Source organism: Periplaneta americana, chromosome 2, assembly GCF_040183065.1.
Source record: "Periplaneta americana isolate PAMFEO1 chromosome 2, P.americana_PAMFEO1_priV1, whole genome shotgun sequence".
Lineage (NCBI taxonomy): Eukaryota > Metazoa > Arthropoda > Insecta > Blattodea > Blattidae > Periplaneta > Periplaneta americana.
Window position 1 is genome coordinate 184901221 of NC_091118.1, and position 19436 is coordinate 184920656.

The 19436-nt window shown below is 33.3% G+C and overlaps 1 protein-coding gene across 6 annotated transcripts in view; it reads right to left on the bottom strand.

Annotated features, from left to right (window-relative positions):
• wrd (Protein phosphatase regulatory B subunit well-rounded) overlaps positions 1-19436 on the bottom strand; it is a 309843-nt gene that overhangs the window by 22616 nt on the left and 267791 nt on the right. For all 6 annotated transcript variants that reach the window (XM_069819094.1, XM_069819093.1, XM_069819092.1 and 3 more), the window contains 8 exons: positions 17732-17865; positions 12028-12097; positions 6846-6976; positions 6697-6756; positions 6346-6559; positions 4824-4943; positions 4262-4389; positions 4078-4179 (listed from right to left, as the gene is read on the bottom strand). In XM_069819094.1, coding sequence (XP_069675195.1) covers positions 4078-4179; positions 4262-4389; positions 4824-4943; positions 6346-6559; positions 6697-6756; positions 6846-6976; positions 12028-12097; positions 17732-17865 — 959 coding nt within the window. The remainder of the gene's footprint in view (positions 1-4077; positions 4180-4261; positions 4390-4823; positions 4944-6345; positions 6560-6696; positions 6757-6845; positions 6977-12027; positions 12098-17731; positions 17866-19436) is intronic.

A 19436-nucleotide genomic window follows, 5' to 3' on the forward strand; every position in this document is an offset into this window, starting at 1 on the left:
CGACATGATACAGAAATCAAACCTACTCAATTTATAATAACACTATTAATACCGCACTAATTAATGAAACAAGTACTCCTAATACAGAAATACATAAGAATTACAATTACTAAAGCATTTCAGACAACCACTAATTAATTTCAAATATCTTATGAATAATTTAAATATGTGTTCTAAATATAGCACGAATACCTCTATGTAAATAATACCAAATTATGTAAGTATTTACAAACAATTGCTAAATATGAATTGTAAATATGTAATAACAGTAACTTACTTGTAATAGGTTATACATCATGTTAATGAATTAACTTTACTTTCTAATGGTGCACTAAGTAATGGTAATAATTCTTAAATTTGTCTCAATTAAGAAATCTACATGTCACTGAAAATGTTTTGTACAGTCAAAATGTTCTACATTAAAGGATGTCGTATTTACTCGCGTAATATCTCACCTTCTTCTCAAAATTCGGAGGCAAAAACCTGAGGAGAGGGAGGGAATTATGTGATGACAAAAGATCTGGAATAAAATGGTAATAAATAACATCAAACAATTCATGTAATTAATGTTTTAAGACTGAATGACTATAAATAAATGCAAAATTTCAGTAATTATGGGCAGTTTTGCTGCTTTTATTTTTACTGCTATGCGTCAGTTCTATTGCTGGTAGCTTAACCTTTACTGACCCTGAATTATGGTGTAAAATCTTCCCTCATAAAATATTCGTATAAATTAAGTCATTAATTACATAAAGAAAATAAACACACGTGCGTTTTACAATCCACTATTTCCATCAGACAACACATTGATGGGCCAGTTCAAGAGGGAATTAACTAAAATTTAAAGTATTGAAAAATTTGAATAGTAAAGTTTCATGTTGCTGTGAAAATTCCAAGAATCATTGAAATTACTCCAAATTCTGTTAATGATGTTTTATATATGCTATAAGTATCAAATTAGAGTGATATTAATTGGATTTTTCACAGCAATATGAAGCTTTAAAATGTAGTTTTCTCAAAAGTTCAAATTTTGAGTTGTTTTCCTTTTAAACTGACCCGTCAAAATGTACAGTGTGCTTATAAAGTTCCAGTACATTTTCAAGAAATCGCTTACATATTATGACTTATCTGTTATAGGTGTTTGAAAGATACACAACATGTTGACCATCAATGAGCACATAGAGGTTGTTGCTGCATGTTTAAGAGGTCAGTCATATGAGGACATTAGAAACATGTTCCAAAGAAAGTTCAGGAAACCAGCTCCAACATCAGGCAACATCTAGATTCTCGTGAATAAGTTCATGTGCACAGGATGGCCACAGATATCCGCCGAAAACGTGAAGGCTGTCCAAAACGCCACTGAGCATAGTTCACAGGCATTCACTCACAGTTTGAGTCGTGAGCTGGGGATACCATCGTCCTCAGTCTGCAACGTGCTGCATTTTACCCTGAAGAAATGAGTCTATCATATGCAAGTGGTCCAGAAATTGAAAGCCGAAGATTATGCAGCACAACGTGCAATATGTTATGAAGCTGTAGAGCGGGATAATTTAATAAATAACATCATCTTCACCGATGAAGCTACATTTCACAATTGTTGCATGTGGGTAGATGAACAGCCCAATGAAACCACGGAATAGGAAAGGCATTCACCCAAAGTGAATGTTTGTTTGGTTTGGTTTGATGAAGCAAAAAGTTTATGGCCCATACATGTTTGCAGAGCAAACAATCACGGGAGAAACATATCTTGACATGTTGCAACTTTTCTTACAGCCATGGTTACTGCAAGTTGGTACCAGGGTCATCCCATGCAAAAAAGTATGTTTTTGAATCATGATGTCTCAAAAGTTAAAAATGTTGTAGTAGGTTATATTGTATGTTCTAAATATGAATTTCAAGCAATACTATATTTATATCTTTCATAGTTCGGCAGCAATCAGAATTTAAAATATTGGTTTAACAAAGAACACGGTTTCATTCATTGAAGTTTTCTTACTATGTAAAGGAAGATGGAAAAGTGATTTCAATGCAATTCGAAAAAGGAGAGCCTCGTTTATAAATGTCCTTAAAATGAAAAAAATATACAATTTTTTTAAATAGTTACCAACCGTAAAATAATTTAAAAAATATAGAACACAAAATGCAATTCATTTTTACAGACGAAAAAACGTGTTTAATTCTTTAGGGTATATTGATTCCACTGTGAAAATTTCAGAATGTTGACTTAAATATCATGTTAGTTTTTAATAAAAATAACTCACTGGAACAAAAGAGCTCAGCAGGTAGGCTCTTCCATCATACAGATTGTTGCGTGATCAAGGTCAGGGAGACGGACGTTTGAGATTACTCATCATTAGGGAGTCTCACGAATGCTGCGACCGCCACACATAGCAAGCGATTTTCAACCACCGAAACAAAAATGAATAATTTTATTAATTTAATTATTCACAGGTTTTTTAAGATAAAGCCATAAAACTTGGGAGATGGATTAGGAATAAGATTTTCTTTAATACAAATGAAATTAGCATGAATTTAATTTGTTGCATTCGAATATAAAACTATTTATTTTTTTCAACGAGTTGTTTTTATGAGCATGCCTTAATATTATTCGCATTAGTCTTTAAGGTATTAAAATATGGTTACTCAGCTTTGCAATGACGTCTGTTTAGTTTCGATTACACTTCATATAGGGTGTCTAGAATATTTTAAATGATGGATAACATATAACTGCCACCCATTTTTCAGTCATCTGTATGACTAAAATATTAATGATATGGCAGTCATAGTTGGCAGTTTAATTTATTTTCATAATAACATTATTATATTAAAAGCCCAAAAAAATTCATGACATCACTGGCATATTCTTAAAATTTTGTATGGAATGACCCAACATTGACACAGTGGTGTTGCAACAAGATGGAGCACCACCACACTTTGCTCTGACTATATGTGAGTATCTCAATGAGATGTTTCCCAACAGAAGGATAGGAAGGGCATCTCCTCTTATCTGGGCACTGCGTTCGCCCAACCTCACACCCTGGACTTTTCTACTTAGGGATTCATCAAGCAACAGGTGTTCAGAACCAAGGTTCCTAATCTGCAAGTGTTGCAAGAACGAATACACCAGGCAAGTAAATGATTACAGTGGATATATTTGTGAATGTTTACTGGGCGATGGTGTGTTGTTGGGAAACGTGTTTTGAGATTGATGAAGGCCATGTGGAACACTGAGTTGGCAATACCTAAATGGTAACTTATAGTTTTTGTTGTATTTGGACTGCGTTATCCACAAAATGTACTAGGACTTTATAAGCACACTATAGATAGTTTTATTTGTCATTAGAGAAATCATCGGTATTTTCACTGTAAGAGAGTTGGATGACATTGGATTTTCCAAGCGTATTTTTTTTAAATCTTCGAAAATACCCTTCTGAAAGGAAAAGCAGTGTCCAAATTTATTTAATTTAAGAGAGGAAATTACGCGAAGAAAATAAAATTGGTGGGACAAAGGGAGGAACTGTCCTAACATCTTGAGAGGCAGAATTACGCGAGTAAATATGATATTACTGGTAGCCACACATTACAGAAATATAATTGAAGAGAGCTGCTGAATTCATAAGCAGTAAGTGCTAAAAATGTTACGAGTTTTTCCAGTTACTAGTACCAACAAAATGCCAACTCCTTAATAAATCTGAGCTCTAAAACGAAAACCTATTAACAAAATTAAGCGTTTTCTTGTAGAAATAACAATGAAAAATATTCTTCCATTGAAATAAGTCATTTTGAACACCATCTAATGTATCTAAGATGGTTCACTGAGACTAAATTTTAAAATAATATCAATTTAAATTATTTTCCAGAATGTTATATGCAACATGGACTTTATTTTCTGGGTGTTTCGTATGAAAATAAAGAAGAAAGAAAGCAAGAAAAGGAACAGAAAAACAAAGCACAGAAAAGAATTGAAATTTTCAAATGGAAGATATGACTAACACCAACAAAGTCCACCACAAATCTCACAGCATCTATCATAGATCTTTGTTGTTTACCCAAAACTAATGTTATGCTAATACTCACTTCTGTCGTTCTTGCTTATATTGCTGTGTGCATTCATCAAAAAGCTTCTGATTCATCTCCATGAACAGCTTCAAGGCATTGTAAATTAACCCATGTATCGTTCTGAAATTTCAATCACATGTTCTTATTCAGTATATTGACAGTACGAAAAATCACATGTGCCCAGAAAACCAACAGTACTTACTTGTTCCAATGGGATTTTGAGTTCCGATAAAGTGATGGAAACATAATGGGGAGAATTTCTGCAGCGTTATCACTTATAAGAGACATTATGTACTCATTGTTCCAGTAGTATAATGCCCTCTCGGCAACCTGCAACATGGAGTAATTGTGGGAAGACATTAGAAAATGTCAACCTTGCATAAAACGGAAGTCTCCCTAATAGAGAAATTATTTCTGATCCTAAGTACTTCCGGTTTAGACAAGTTTTATTATATAACAGGAAAACTTTACTCTCAATCACCAATAAGTAGCTTATTAGGTTCCTGGCTTAAGCATTCTTACATTAGGAAATTCAAAATCAGAATGTATGTATATAATAAAAATAGAAGAGGAGGGGGCAATATACGTGTGTATGTGAGTTGTACACGTGTACACACTACTATATAAGCAGTCTGTTATGTAATTTTAACCGAACAAGCAATATAATATCTATCATAATGATACTTGCCAGGAAATATGAGTAAGTAATACAGTAACAGTGCAGCTTGAATACAGGTTATATATAAATGCTACAATACACTAACCTGAAAATGTGGACTGGACACACACTTAGCCAACTGTCGAAACAATGGATCCATTACTTTCTGAAATTCTGCTGGTTCTATAACATCCAAGATTTCTTCAAGTTCATTCAGAAACATCACCTGCAAGCAATGATTCATAATGAATCAAATTAATAGGAGTCTAAACTTAAGGGTACTGAAGAAATTTTCAAGGGAGGCATATTTCTCTCGGACTTATATCATCAATTTGTGTACTTCTGTTTCTTCTTTTACGTAACTAGACCATAAAAATTTTGATTACAACGGACATGAAAAACATAGCACCAAGATAATCTAACCCTTTATAATTTGACTTAAATAAAACATAGAATGAAGTAAAATTCAATTTGGCATAATAAAATCAAGCAATCTAAAAAAAGCATAGAATTCACGTAGTATATAATGAAACAAAAAAAATCAAATTTAATAATAATAATAATAATAATAATAATAATAATAATAACAACAACAACAATAATAATAACAACACTTTTCGTATAATAGTATGAATATTCTCCCCATAAAGATCCAGTTCAGTGCATTTATTTCCGAAGTGTTCAAATTTTTGTACACTGTTAACATTTCTCTCATATACTGGGTGTTCAGTTCAAAATGTGTCATTGCTCACTGTAATCCGTCGTGTGGCTAGCCGATGAGCCTAGAAAATTCAATCTTCCTACACTTCCGCAGAGGCGTATTACCTATATGCCAGAGAAGTTGCCTAGCAAGTATGGCGTTCATTCTGAAGAGTACTTACCGATAAGTACGGTAACACCGGTAGTGGCAGGAATGTGAACTGTTTGGAAGCATGTACTGAGGTGGGTTTTTTTCTTACTGTCGGGATATGACGATTTCTTACGTAATTGTTGACATTAACTTCGACGGTCAACATGGACACGGAGCATTTGATTTGTATTGTGAAATGTTGCCGTACGCGATCAATAACAAATACACTACGACGACTTGCCTGCGCAAAACACAGTTTGAAAGAGGTTATGGTAGCACACAGACCGTACAGACCGCCATCTGTTGCTACGACGTTCAAGTTATACTGTACACGTTCTCAAGTTCAGATTGAACACCTTGATTAATAGGCAACTTCTCTGACATAAAACCTGAAACTCGCTTCAAATCGCTGACTCACAACAGTGACATCATGACACACTTTGAAATGAACACCCAGTAGTTAATGGTAAGTGCATTAATTTCTGAAATGTTAATTTTCGTATTATTGCAAACACCTTCCCAGAGAGGTGGAATTTTCTGAAATCTTTCCATTTTCTTCATTAGTCTGAATGTTTTCCCTACAGAGTTCAGTTATGCTCGATCCTGAAGATTAATGGAACAAAGAGATACGTTCCCCTTTCCTGAGCTTCCTTGAAATCTAGAAATCTACCTCCGAAATGACAGGCTCTTATCTATAACATGGCGCAAAAACCCAAAACCTCTCATTGTGGTGACCACCATTAATGTCTCTAAGTGCAGTTTATATTGGTCTGCTTACCTCTTTTGGTGAATGAGTTTTGGGCCAAAATTTGAGCAGACACCTGATGACAGGTTCTGTGAGGGAAGGGTCCTTTTCAAGGAACTGTACCACGCAGTAGGCCAGCTGTGGGTGATACACCGAGAGTGATTTCACTTTGTGTAATGGAAGCAGCACCTTCAATAAGAATACCTTGTGCTCCTCCTTCAGTGGTAGAGCGAAGCCATTAATAATGCTGAAATTAAGATTCAAAATTATTATTTATCTCTCTGTTACCCAATACATATATATATATATATATATATATATATATATATGTATAAAATTCATTTCAATTATATCCGACCGTTCTTAGATTACTGTAACACTTACCTTCCCAAAATTTCTAGCAATTCTGCTATACCATTATGATGTTCTGTCTCATAGATAAACCTGTAACAAACGTAATTGTGAAGTTGAAAATGGGCATATAAAATAATGAAAATTTCACAAATCAATATTATCTTTATTCATTTACTCACCTATAAAATATGTTATTGATCTGTTTTCGAATATAAGCTCGCAGCCCCAAGAATTTACCATAAATTCTATGTAATGTCGTTTTCAGGAAATCCCGCTCTCTTGGATCTTCCGAGTCAAATAATTCCAACAGCTGAATGAAAGTAACATATTAAATTATAACTTCTCACTATAGCAAAAAGAAAAAAGAAGATTACTATTATATCATGTGGTGTATGTGTGTGGGGGAGTTCTTTACAAACACTGCTGCCTGTCATCTTTTCATGTCTATTGTCTCCTACAATCAGCTATCTGCTGGTAAATTGTCAGCTGCTGCTTTCGTGATTGAAAGTAGAAGTGCATGCACCTGTTCTTTGCAGCAGATGCTCGAAATAATGACGCACACTTCACATTTTCAAATTATGTTCCTGAAACCCGTGGAATTTTTGACATAAGAACGATTTTTTCCTTGAAACTCACTTGCTTGCACAAATACACCATGTCTGGCCTACAGATATCTTAAGAAATAAAAGAAAAACCTGACTTAACCGTGAGAGTAATTAACTGAAAATTTGTTTTAATGTTATTTAAAACTCTCCAAGTTTTACATCCAGTTTAGTATATCTCAACGTGAGCACCTCTTATCACCTTTATATCAAGAAAAATTAGTTCCGGCACCAGGAATCGAACCCGGAACCTCTCAGCTGAGGGTGGCGAGACCTCATATAATGAATATGTGATGAGCACCTCTTGTTGATCTGCAAATGTTCAAACGATAATCCAATTCCCTCCAAGTGTTTTGCAACATTTGAGGCATTACGCGGTCAATTGCTAACCTGATGTGTTGTCTCAACTGTAACAAATTTTTGATTGGATGTTGTTGATACACAAAGTCTTTGATGAAACCCCATGTGAAGAAATCCAACAGAGTCAGATTAGGACATATTGGTGGCCATGCTTTAGGTCCGCCTCTTCCATTCTGACAGGGAAAATTTCTATGAAGGAAATTGGTGATATCATGGTAATAATGTGATGGAGCACCGTCTTGTTGAAATGTTGAGCCATGGGAGATTTGAGACAGCGAAATTTTCTAGCATATCAAAGTAACTGTGCCCAGTCACAGTTTTCTCCAAGAAGAAGAATGGACCAATAATTGCATTGTGCATTAACCCCATCCAAACATTAACTTTTCCGTGTCTCTTTGGTGTTCCACTATAGCACGAAGGTTCTCGGACCCTCATATCCAGCAGTTATGGTGGATAACTTAAACACAGAGGAATGTAACTTCTTCATTGAATGTCACTTTCTCAAGATATGAAGTGTTTTTTGTCAATGCGTTTCATAATTTCAGTCGCAAAATTTTCTCTTAATCTTCTATTGTTCGGCTGAATGTGGTGAAGAAGCTGGAGCTTGCATGCACATTTGAGTCGTTTATGAACAGTTTATTTGGGAATCTGTAACTGATGACTAGCGTGCCTAATGGACTTCCTTGGGCTCCAGTTGAATGCAGTTCGTACATGATCGACCGTTTCTAGTTATTTTTTTCTCAGGATGTTTGCCTGTTTGTGGAATCAAGTATCCTGTCTCTTATAAGAGTTCTATCCCACTGCAAAATTAATTTCGACGTAGATGTATCCACATTGATTTCTAAACGAAATCGTCCACACCAGTGGAGTAACAGCACGTCTGGCCGCGAAACCAGGTGGCCCGGGTTCGATTCCCGGTTGGGGCAAGTTACCTGGTTGACGTTTTTTTCCGGGGTTTTCCCTCAACCCAATATGAGCAAATGCTGGGTAACTTTCGGTGTTGGACCCTGGACTCATTTCACCGGCATTATCACTTTAATTTCATTCAGATGCTAAATAACCTAAGCTGTTGATAAAGCGTCGTAAAATAACCTACTAAAAAAAAAATAAACGAAATCAACATCAAACTCTGGTAACAGATTTAAATTCAGCAAGCCAAAGCACACACTTCACTTTTTGCTGTGGTGTCCACATTTTATATTCAATTAGGGTGATTAATGTTGACTGTTAGCAATTTATGACATAAATCACAATGATAAATCATATCCTTTTCTTTTTCTTCAATTTTCTTGCTTTGTTGTATAGATTTCCAGCATTGTTGTTATAAAAATAAAATTTTGGACAGTTTCTGCATCCTGTGCCAAACATATAATAATAAAATATCCTTCTGTTAATAAATGGTGAACAATTATTTCTTGATACCTCTAGTCCAGATACGGTGTATATAAAAATCACATGAATTCAAATCACATGATGGCCAAAAATTTCATAAACTGCAATCATTGAATCACTGAACGAATGAGTATGTGAAGTGGTGATTTTATGCAAAAATAATGCATAAATACTATCTTTTCCCACTAATGCGATAAAACTGGAATAAATATTGATATAATTATTCTTTTGAGTTTATTAGTCAATTAAAAACATGAGCTCAATAACCCATATTTAATTACTGTAAACTACAGTGAAGTGCACCTTGACTTCAAAAATTTCATCCAAGAACTTCTTATTCAATTTTCTGAGACCCCTACTTCACAAATATTTGACGAAAACTTTACAAATAAAATTTTAATCGTTTAAGATAATAAATAATTTTCAATATTAACTTCTGCTATTGTCACAGCTGATGAGACTAGAACACCAGTATGAGAGAAACCTTGGCTGCAACACATTTCTTCATAATCTACAGTGTTTGTGAAGAACTTCCCTTAATTATATGCAGGCACAAAAGATATAATTATATTCAAAAGATTTCTGGAGCCAGCAATACTAGCCTTTGAATATAACAAATACATCTAAACATTGATACTGCATCTGTTGGGTGAGAAATGATACAAGAGCTAGTCCAAGGGTAAGACCAGAACTTGTTGACGTAATAAAATAGTGAACTGTCAGCAGTGGGCCAGAGCCCATTGAAAAAGTGGATTTTTTCCTTGTTAAGAATATTCTTCTGAAATTAATAAATGAAAAGATAAGCCACGCTCAAATGAATTTTTTTTTGGTATACCTCGAGTGAGGTAACAAATACTAATAAATGCACAATGTGTGATTTTTTAACGTCACTAAAGACATCCTCAAGTTTAGTTGAATTAAATTATTTAAATAATTTTGAATAATAATGTTTGGAAGTTATCTTAATGGAATGTATTTGTATATATTTTTATACTTCTTATAAATATACTTATTAGTTTGCAGTTATAGCAACTGTCATACAAGGAAGAGCTTGATTTAAAGTCTTTTTGCACATACATAGTCACTTGAGTCGCAACTTTTCAAAACTTGCCATATTCATTTTTCTAAAATTTTCAGGAACTGAAAAAAAAAATCGTTTTAAGACTTTCTCCTTTAGAACGGTTTCTTGGATACTCAAAGCATATGACTGAATTATGATTGCATATGACTAATGAAACTGGTATTTAAACAAAAGAAAAGCACAATAAATCGCTTCCAATTCAACATCATGTCCAGCATCTTGATACAAAATTTAGTATGGTACTTATTTCTCTATACAGTATTCCCAAGTGAGTAATAATATTGAAAACATAACACAGAATTATAGTATAAACTGCTCAACATTGAACATGCCAAGACCAATCTTGCTTAAAATCTGCAGCTCATCAACCATTTTACATTCGCTGCACACAAAAACTATCTTCCTCATCTTCTTCGGTGTGAACTGCTGGTCCATCAAGAAGCCTCTTGTAGAACTCCAGAGAAGGATCTGTCATCCACTCCTTGCCAAAATGCTTAAGAAATAACTTTTCCACGTCTCGTAGTTTGGCCATTTTCAAAAGAACCCAAATGTCACAATACCAGTATCCAAAGATCCGACTTGTTTACCTTTCTTCAGAACACTTTCCATGATACCAATGTCGCTGTTGTAACTACATTCTCCTTGAAGAGTCACGGAATCACATTTGTTTCTATGTAGAATGAATCTTTTCATATGCGAAAACTTAACATGCCAAGAAGACGTTTGCTTCATGATGGATCCAACTCCTGCTTTCCAGTCTCGAACCTCAAAATCCTTACCAAACATCCATCCACAGATTCCAAAGATGTCTATTCTTCAGGATCATTGTTGACCTCTCCTTCAGAACTCTTTCTATCATGCCAAATTCACGATCCGATGGAAGGTTGACTGATGTGGCTATGAGGCCCCTATTGGTTACATGAATAAGGCGAGTGCTGTTGTGGCAATAGGTGAGGATAAGACAAGTTCTGAAGAGTTAGTCATATTTCAGCCATACTTTTGTACAGAATTGAATAAGTTTTGTTGTGTTTAGATGAACATACTCATTTCTGGTTGGAAAAAGGAGTTAAGACTCATGCATAATCTGAATTATGATTTTTGGTGGATAAGGCAAGTTTTGAAATGTTGCGACTCACTTGATCTCGTAAACCAATCAGCTTATTAAATTGTTGTATGCTGCATCAATTGTATCACACTTGATTTTAATTATACACAACTTTTAATTAGCAGCAGTTAGGATTTGCACAATACAAAGAATTATTTTATACGAACTCAATGCAAGAAGAGTGGAATTCCGAAATAAATGTACAAAGTTTTGCACGCAGAAGATAACCAATGTAGTACTTCAGCACTTAGCAAACTAACTTAAAGAAAATTGGCTGGAGGGATTATGTGATAGCATAAGCAAAGAGCATTCTGAATATTACTACAGCCGTACATGGATATGACAGTCATTGTGCCCTAAGGGTATTACTAGACAGCTATTTAATGTTAATAACTCAATAATTACTTTTACATAATGCAGCATATTTGTGATGGTTTATAGTTTTTCTTTATATAACACTATACCTACCGAGGCTTCTAAACAGAACAAAATCAGTTAACTCCATTTACACATAGAGAGTTTTTCTTCCAATTCTTGTTTTTACCTACATTTTTCTTAGAATGTCAATTATTACCAAACCCTATAGAATGAAAGTGTTTTATTCAATTGTTTATCCCACGCAACAAATACTCCTGAAATCTATAACACTTTAGGAAATGATACAATTTCTATTATAGATGTTGCTTTCTTCACTTTATTACACTGATAGAACAAACTGGCAACTACTTTAAAGTCTAATAATTATATAATTATGGTGCAATGTAAATCATCAAGACTATCATAGAATATGTTTAACTTGCCTGTTTTATGCTTAATCTTACCTGCAAAACAAATTTCTGGTCAATATACCTCTTGGCAGCATTAGGTTGGAAGTCAGGAGACTCCAAAAATCTGTGAAAAATCAATCACACTGACTTCTAAATTCATGATGAAAAATTAAGATTGCCTCAAATTTTTTCATACCACCCTAGACTATGTTAATTAGATTTCCTAAAGAACACATAACAAATCAATGATGATAGAAGTGAATATCTATGCACTTATAAAATCTCGTCTAACCACAAAATATTTAAGTAATATTGCACAATAGATTTAATTTAAAATACAGAAATATAAAAATGGTACTATTCACGCAAGAGAAACTAAACAAATAACTTACTTCCCAAATCCATACATTTGACTTTTAAAATTATACCAGTAATATCTCTAGAAACTATTTCTATTTTTACAGAACGACATTTTTAAAAACTTTCAGGAGAAAGTAAAACAGGCACTATTGGCCCTGGCATACACATGTAACCAATACTCCACCTCACAAATTCCAAGGATAATAGCGGTCTGAATAGGCATAGATACAGCACTCTGTACATGGAAAATCTTTGGACAAAAGTTTTGGTTCCACTTCGTCATTATATAATTTAAATTAATTTTCGTAATGATTTAATATAGATCTAAGATTAAAGACATTCAGGAAATGAAGTCAAAATTTCGATTAATACTGCAGAAAGTTATCAATCCAATGACTGTCAACAAATGTTAAATGTTATGTTTTATTTAACGACGCTCGCAACTGCAGAGGTTATATCAGCGTCGCCGGATGTGCCGGAATTTTGTCCCGCAGGAGTTCTTTTACATGCCAGTAAATCTACTAACATGAGCCTGTCGCATTTAAGCACACTTAAATGCCATCAACCTGGGCCGGGATCGAACACGCAACCTTGGGCGTCTGTCAACAATGTGACTATTTTTCCACATCCGATAATTAAGACATTCAATTCTCTTTCATTTACAAAATTAGACTTTATAAGAAAGTATGATATAAAAACAGTAAATTGGGATTTATTTTACTTTCAACTGTACTTTTTGAAGTTAAAATATAGTGAGAGTCGGCAAGATGATCTAGGGTTCTTATGGAAAATAATTATATTTATTAAACACAATATGTGTTTATGGAAAAATGTTAAAATATAGTGATAGCAAGATGATCTAGGGTTCTTATGAAAAATAATTATATTTATTAAACACAATATGTGTTTATGGAAAAATGTTAAAATATAGTGATAGCAAGATGATCTAGGGTTCTTATGGAAAAATGTTAAAATATAGTGATAGCAAGATGATCTAGGGTTCTTATGGAAAATAATTATATTTATTAAACACAATATGTGTTTATGGAAAAATGTTAAAATATAGTGATAGCAAGATGATCTAGGGTTCTTATGGAAAATAATTATATTTATCAAACACAATATGTGTTTATGGAAAAATGTTAAAATATAGCGATAGCAAGATGATCTAGGGTTCTTATGGAAAATAATTATATTTATTAAACACAATATGTGTTTATGGAAAAATGTTAAAATATAGTGATAGCAAGATGATCTAGGGTTCTTATGGAAAATAATTATATTTATTAAACACAATATGTGTTTATGGAAAAATGTTAAAATATAGTGATAGCAAGATGATCTTGGATTCTTACGGAAAATAATTATATTTATTAAACACAATATGTGTTTATGGAAAAATGTTAAAATATAGTGATAGCAAGATGATCTAGGGTTCTTATGGAAAATAATTATATTTATCAAACACAATATGTGTTTATGGAAAAATGTTAAAATATAGTGATAGCAAGATGATCTAGGGTTCTTATGGAAAATAATTATATTTATTAAACACAATATGTGTTTATGGAAAAATGTTAAAATATAGTGATAGCAAGATGATCTTGGATTCTTACGGAAAATAATTATATTTATTAAACACAATATGTGTTTATGGAAAAATGTTAAAATATAGTGATAGCAAGATGATCTTGGATTCTTATGGAAAATAATTATATTTATTAAACACAATATGTGTTTATGGAAAAATGTTAACATATAGTGATAGCAAGATGATCTTGGATTCTTACGGAATATAATTATATTTATTAAACACAATATGTGTTTATGGAAAAATGTTAAAATATAGTGATAGCAAGATGATCTTGGATTCTTACGGAAAATAATTATATTTATTAAACACAATATGTGTTTATGGAAAAATATTAAAATATAGTGATAGCAAGATGATCTTGGATTCTTACGGAAAATAATTATATTTATTAAACACAATATGTGTTTATGGAAAAATGTTAAAATATAGTGATAGCAAGATGATCTAGGGTTCTTACGGAAAATAATTATATTTATCAAACACAATATGTGTTTATGGAAAAATGTTAAAATATAGCGATAGCAAGATGATCTAGGGTTCTTATGGAAAATAATTATATTTATCAAACACAATATGTGTCTATGGAAAAATGTTAAAATATAGTGATAGCAAGATGATCTAGGGTTCTTATGGAAAATAATTATATTTATTAAACACAATATGTGTTTATAGAAAAATGTTAAAATATAGTGATAGCAAGATGATCTTGGATTCTTATGGAAAATAATTATATTTATTAAACACAATATGTGTTTATGGAAAAATGTTAAAATATAGTGATAGCAAGATGATCTTGGATTCTTACGGAAAATAATTATATTTATTAAACACAATATGTGTTTATGGAAAAATGTTAAAATATAGTGATAGCAAGATGATCTTGGATTCTTATGGAAAATAATTATATTTATTAAACACAATATGTGTTTATGGAAAAATGTTAAAATATATTGATAGCAAGATGATCTAGGGTTCTTATGGAAAATAATTATATTTATTAAACACAATATGTGTTTATGGAAAAATGTTAAAATATAGTGATAGCAAGATGATCTAGGGTTCTTATGGAAATTAATTATATTTATTAAACACAATATGTGTTTACGGAAAAATGTTAAAATATAGTGATAGCAAGATGATCTAGGGTTCTTATGGAAAAAAAATTATATTTATTAAACACGATATGTGTTTATGGAAAAATGTTAAAACATAGTGATAGCAAGATAATCTAGGGTTCTTATGGAAAATAATTATATTTATTAAACACAATATGTGTTTATGGAAAAATGTTAAAATATAGTGATAGCAAGATGATCTTGGATTCTTATGGAAAATAATTATATTTATTAAACACAATATGTGTTTATGGAAAATAATTATTTTTATTAAACACAATATGTGTTTATGGAAAATAATTATTTTTATTAAACACAACATGTACAATTTGTTTATCTTTCTAGCCTTTTTTTGTTTGTCCTGGGGGCCTGGCTCGGAACCTTGCAGTGTGAAGGACGATGGAATGTGGAGGTTAGATGGATTGATTTTCATAATGTTGAGGGGGAACAGGAGAACACGAAGGAAAACTCTCAACACCCACTTCATCTACCATGAATTCCACCTTGATCCAGGTGAGAATCGAACCTGGGTTGCCACGGTGAATGGCTAACAACCTCCATGGGAGAGACTTATGAATATCGTATAAAAATGACAATTGCAATTTAAAAAAAAAAAACGAGAATTCGGGAAAATGACAATTACATATACAGGATGGATGGTAACATCTGCACCAAAATGAAACTGGTAATGCACAGGTCATGAAGAGAGAAATTTGAAAAATTTATGTAAGTTTTTTCTCTAACATTCACCGTTTTAGAGGAAATTGTTATATTTCTAGTATGAAGCATTTGGTAACATCACTGCTGCTGCAAGCAAGCATGGTCTGCACTCCTTACCTTCCCCTCCCCCTCTGCTGTACTCAGTCGGTAACATGTGATGTGCACTGGGTTGCAAGATTTATTTAAACGATTTTCGCTATTATTTAATTTAAATTCATGGCTAAACAGTTTAATTTGCAAAAAAGATTCCAGACATTAACAGTTAAGATTATTTTTACCTATCTGCTTGTATAGCAATCAGCCATTTCTCTCAGGCCATTACCACAATAGAGTGCTGCAAACATTGGGTGGACTATTTTTTTTTTTTTTTCCTGCTTAACAGTGCTTTATCAAAGGAAAAGTGTAATAAAAATTCTGTTATATTAACACACAGAATCACCTCTTAAAGTTTGGTGCAGAGGTTACCATCTGCTCTGTATAAAGAAATCACGAAGTTGACTTCCTCTCCAACTCCCCATTACTTTGCTTCATGCAATTCCTTTTCTTTAGTGTTATTTTATATGATTGTGAAATTCTAAAACATTTGAATTCATTTACAAATTGTACGATTGCAGTGTCTGTAATTATTTTTCCATAAAATCTCATAATTTGTCATGTTTTTTTCTGATTACGAAAATATTAATTTAAAAGTAATGTAAACCTGTGGTGGATTAATCACTAGGTCAATCTAGGACATAGAACGAGGGGATAAGAAGGAGGTGGAATCCACAAAATGGCCTTACTCCAAGAGGAGTTTCAAAATTGCGGGAAATTTTCCCAGTTGGAAATATCAACATTGTAACTAAGAATCTTCTTGTGCATAACAACATGTAATGCATCTTATGAGAGGTCGTTCTGTGTTCCAAAAAACAGTAAAGAACTATATAACAAACTCTTCTATAGATCTGAGACACTTCAGCTTGTTACATTCATAAAAGAGCGTTACTATGAAGACTTTGCTACCGTGGACACATGCCGAGTGGACTTGTAAAAAAGAAACACCTATTACAAATTTTGTAATATTAATGATACTTATTGCACTGCAAATTCCAATTTTAAAACTTACGTAAGACCAATAAAACTTAACTGAAACGAATTATTGTTGCTAATTCATTATTAATTTACTAATTTTGAGATTAAGTCAACAGATACTTTTTTCACTCAGCATTTATAAACTTATGACAAAGCATATTCATAACAAATTATTACAGAGTGCATAAAACCTTATTTACTGGAAAGGAGAGGGGGGCCTCCAAACATAACTGGCCTAAGGCCACAAAACATTAAGATCCCCTACTGATACACATGTTAAATATAAATAATTAGTACTTTATAAGCTAAGCATTTCCTTTCCTTTGCAGTTGAACTTTTGTTAGATCTTGTTTCCACATGAGCAAGGGAGTTTACAAGTAGCAATCAGTAATCCTTTACAAAGAAACATGAAGGTGGGTTAAAGTAAGTGGCTGACAGTCCTTTAAGGAACTTCTGTTTGTTGTCAGTGCAGTAGCTGATGGGGGTAAAAACTTAAGGCTAAAATTGTAATGAAAATTAGAAATAATTTTGAGTAAAATGATCTTGTTTAATAGGAACCAGACAGTTTCATTTGTCAGTTTAATCTATGTAACATAATAAATCACGAAGAAAATAGTCGTATGTTTCTCACAATTCACTATCATTGTGTTTTTTTTTTTTTAATTTCAAATAAGGACGCATACATTTTTAAATAAAACTATATTTACTGTGCATCATTGCCGAATAAATTACTTTCAGATTTCAGAAAGAGCACAAACAGAATAACTGAACAACTTTTTCAATAACAAGAATGCTAAAAATATGCACTTCTGTGAAAATATAGAAATAATATTTTTTTATCATGACAAGAATCAAGACTGTCTCGTCCCGAAAGTTTTGTTACAGACATGTGTCGTACCTGAGGAAGAACTCGTAGACAAGCTGCAGATGTGGCCATGCAGCCTCCAGGGTAGGTTCGTCTTCCTCAGGGTCAAATTCAGCACCATTTGGATTGCTGGAGGGAGGAAGTGTACGGAACAGGTTTACTGCAAACTGGAACACGAGAAATGAACAAATTGTAACACACATTATAAATAGCAATATAAAGATAGAAAAAGTCAGTAATCCAATGTAACTGAATAACATAGGTAAAAATGGAGTACATCATTTGTTCAATAGGTTTATATTTGTGTTTGTGACAACTAAGAAAAAGATTAGTACAAACGTTCACACATTTGAAGGGGAAAACAAACTTACTGCGCTTACTGCCTGACCCTATGATGGTGGTCTGACAGGAGTCTCCTAGCCTCAAATTCTCTTTCGAAAGAAGGCAGGCTAAGGATTTTATCGTCCTGAGCACGATTTAAACCAGCGAACTTTAGACACAAAGATTAGTATGGTAACCACTAGACTACCGAAGACAAACTTAACAAATTGTGAAAAAGCAATGACAGGGAACATTGATGTACTTACTTACTGGCTTTTAAGGAACCCGGAGGTTCATTTCCGCCCTCACATAAGCCCGCCATTGGTCCCTATCCTGAGCAAGATTAATCCATTCTCTATCATCATATCCCACCTCCCTAAAATCTATTTTAATATTATCTTCCCATCTACGTCTCGGCCTCCCTAAAGGTCTTTTTCCCTCCGGCCTCCCAACTAACACACTACATGCATTTCTGGATTCGCCCATACGTGCTACATGCCCTGCCCATCTCAAACGTCTGGATTTAATGTTCCTAATTATGTCAGGTGAAGAATACAATGCGTGCAGTTCTGTGTTGTGCAACTTTCTCCATTCTCCTGTAACTTCATCCCTCTTAGCCCCAAATATTTTCCTAAGCACTTTATTCTCAAACACCCTTAACCTATGTTCCTCTCTCAAAGTGGGAGTCCAAGTTTCACAACCATAAAGAACAACCGGTAGTATAACTGTTTTATAAATTCTAACTTTCAGATTTTTTGACAGCAGACTGGATGATAAAAGCTTCTCAATCGAATAATAACAGGCATTTCCCATATTTATTCTGTGTTTAATTTCCTCCCGAGTATCATTTATATTTGTTACTGTTGCTCCAAGATATTTGAACTTCTCCACCTCTTTAAAAGATAAATTTCCAATTTTCATATTTCCATTTCGTACAATATTCTCATCACGAGACATAATCATAGGAACATTGATGTATTTGAGGCAAATCTAAACCGCGGGAATTGTGCCCGCCAAAAACATTTAAAAATACGTCCAAGATATTGAATACAAAATTAACTATAACTAGTAATTACGGTACATTGTTAACAAACATTACGGGCCGATTATATTGTATTTTCACTAACACTGAAAAGACAGACATCCAATGTTGGAGAAAATAGCTGCCCTACCAACAGGTCTTAGCTGGTGTGTACTCGAATATTTGTTAAGTAATAGTGTTGTCGCGATTCTCTGCGTGTCCCAACAGCAATTTGGACGTCCTGGTCCTTCAGCGTCGTCAACCCTAAAGTGGCACGAACAGTTTCGCGATAGATAATGGATTTGTCATTAAGGAAAAGGACACGTGGGGAGGCCAAGTGCTACTGAAGAGACGGACGACAACAGACAACACATTCTACACATAGCAACCTGTTCA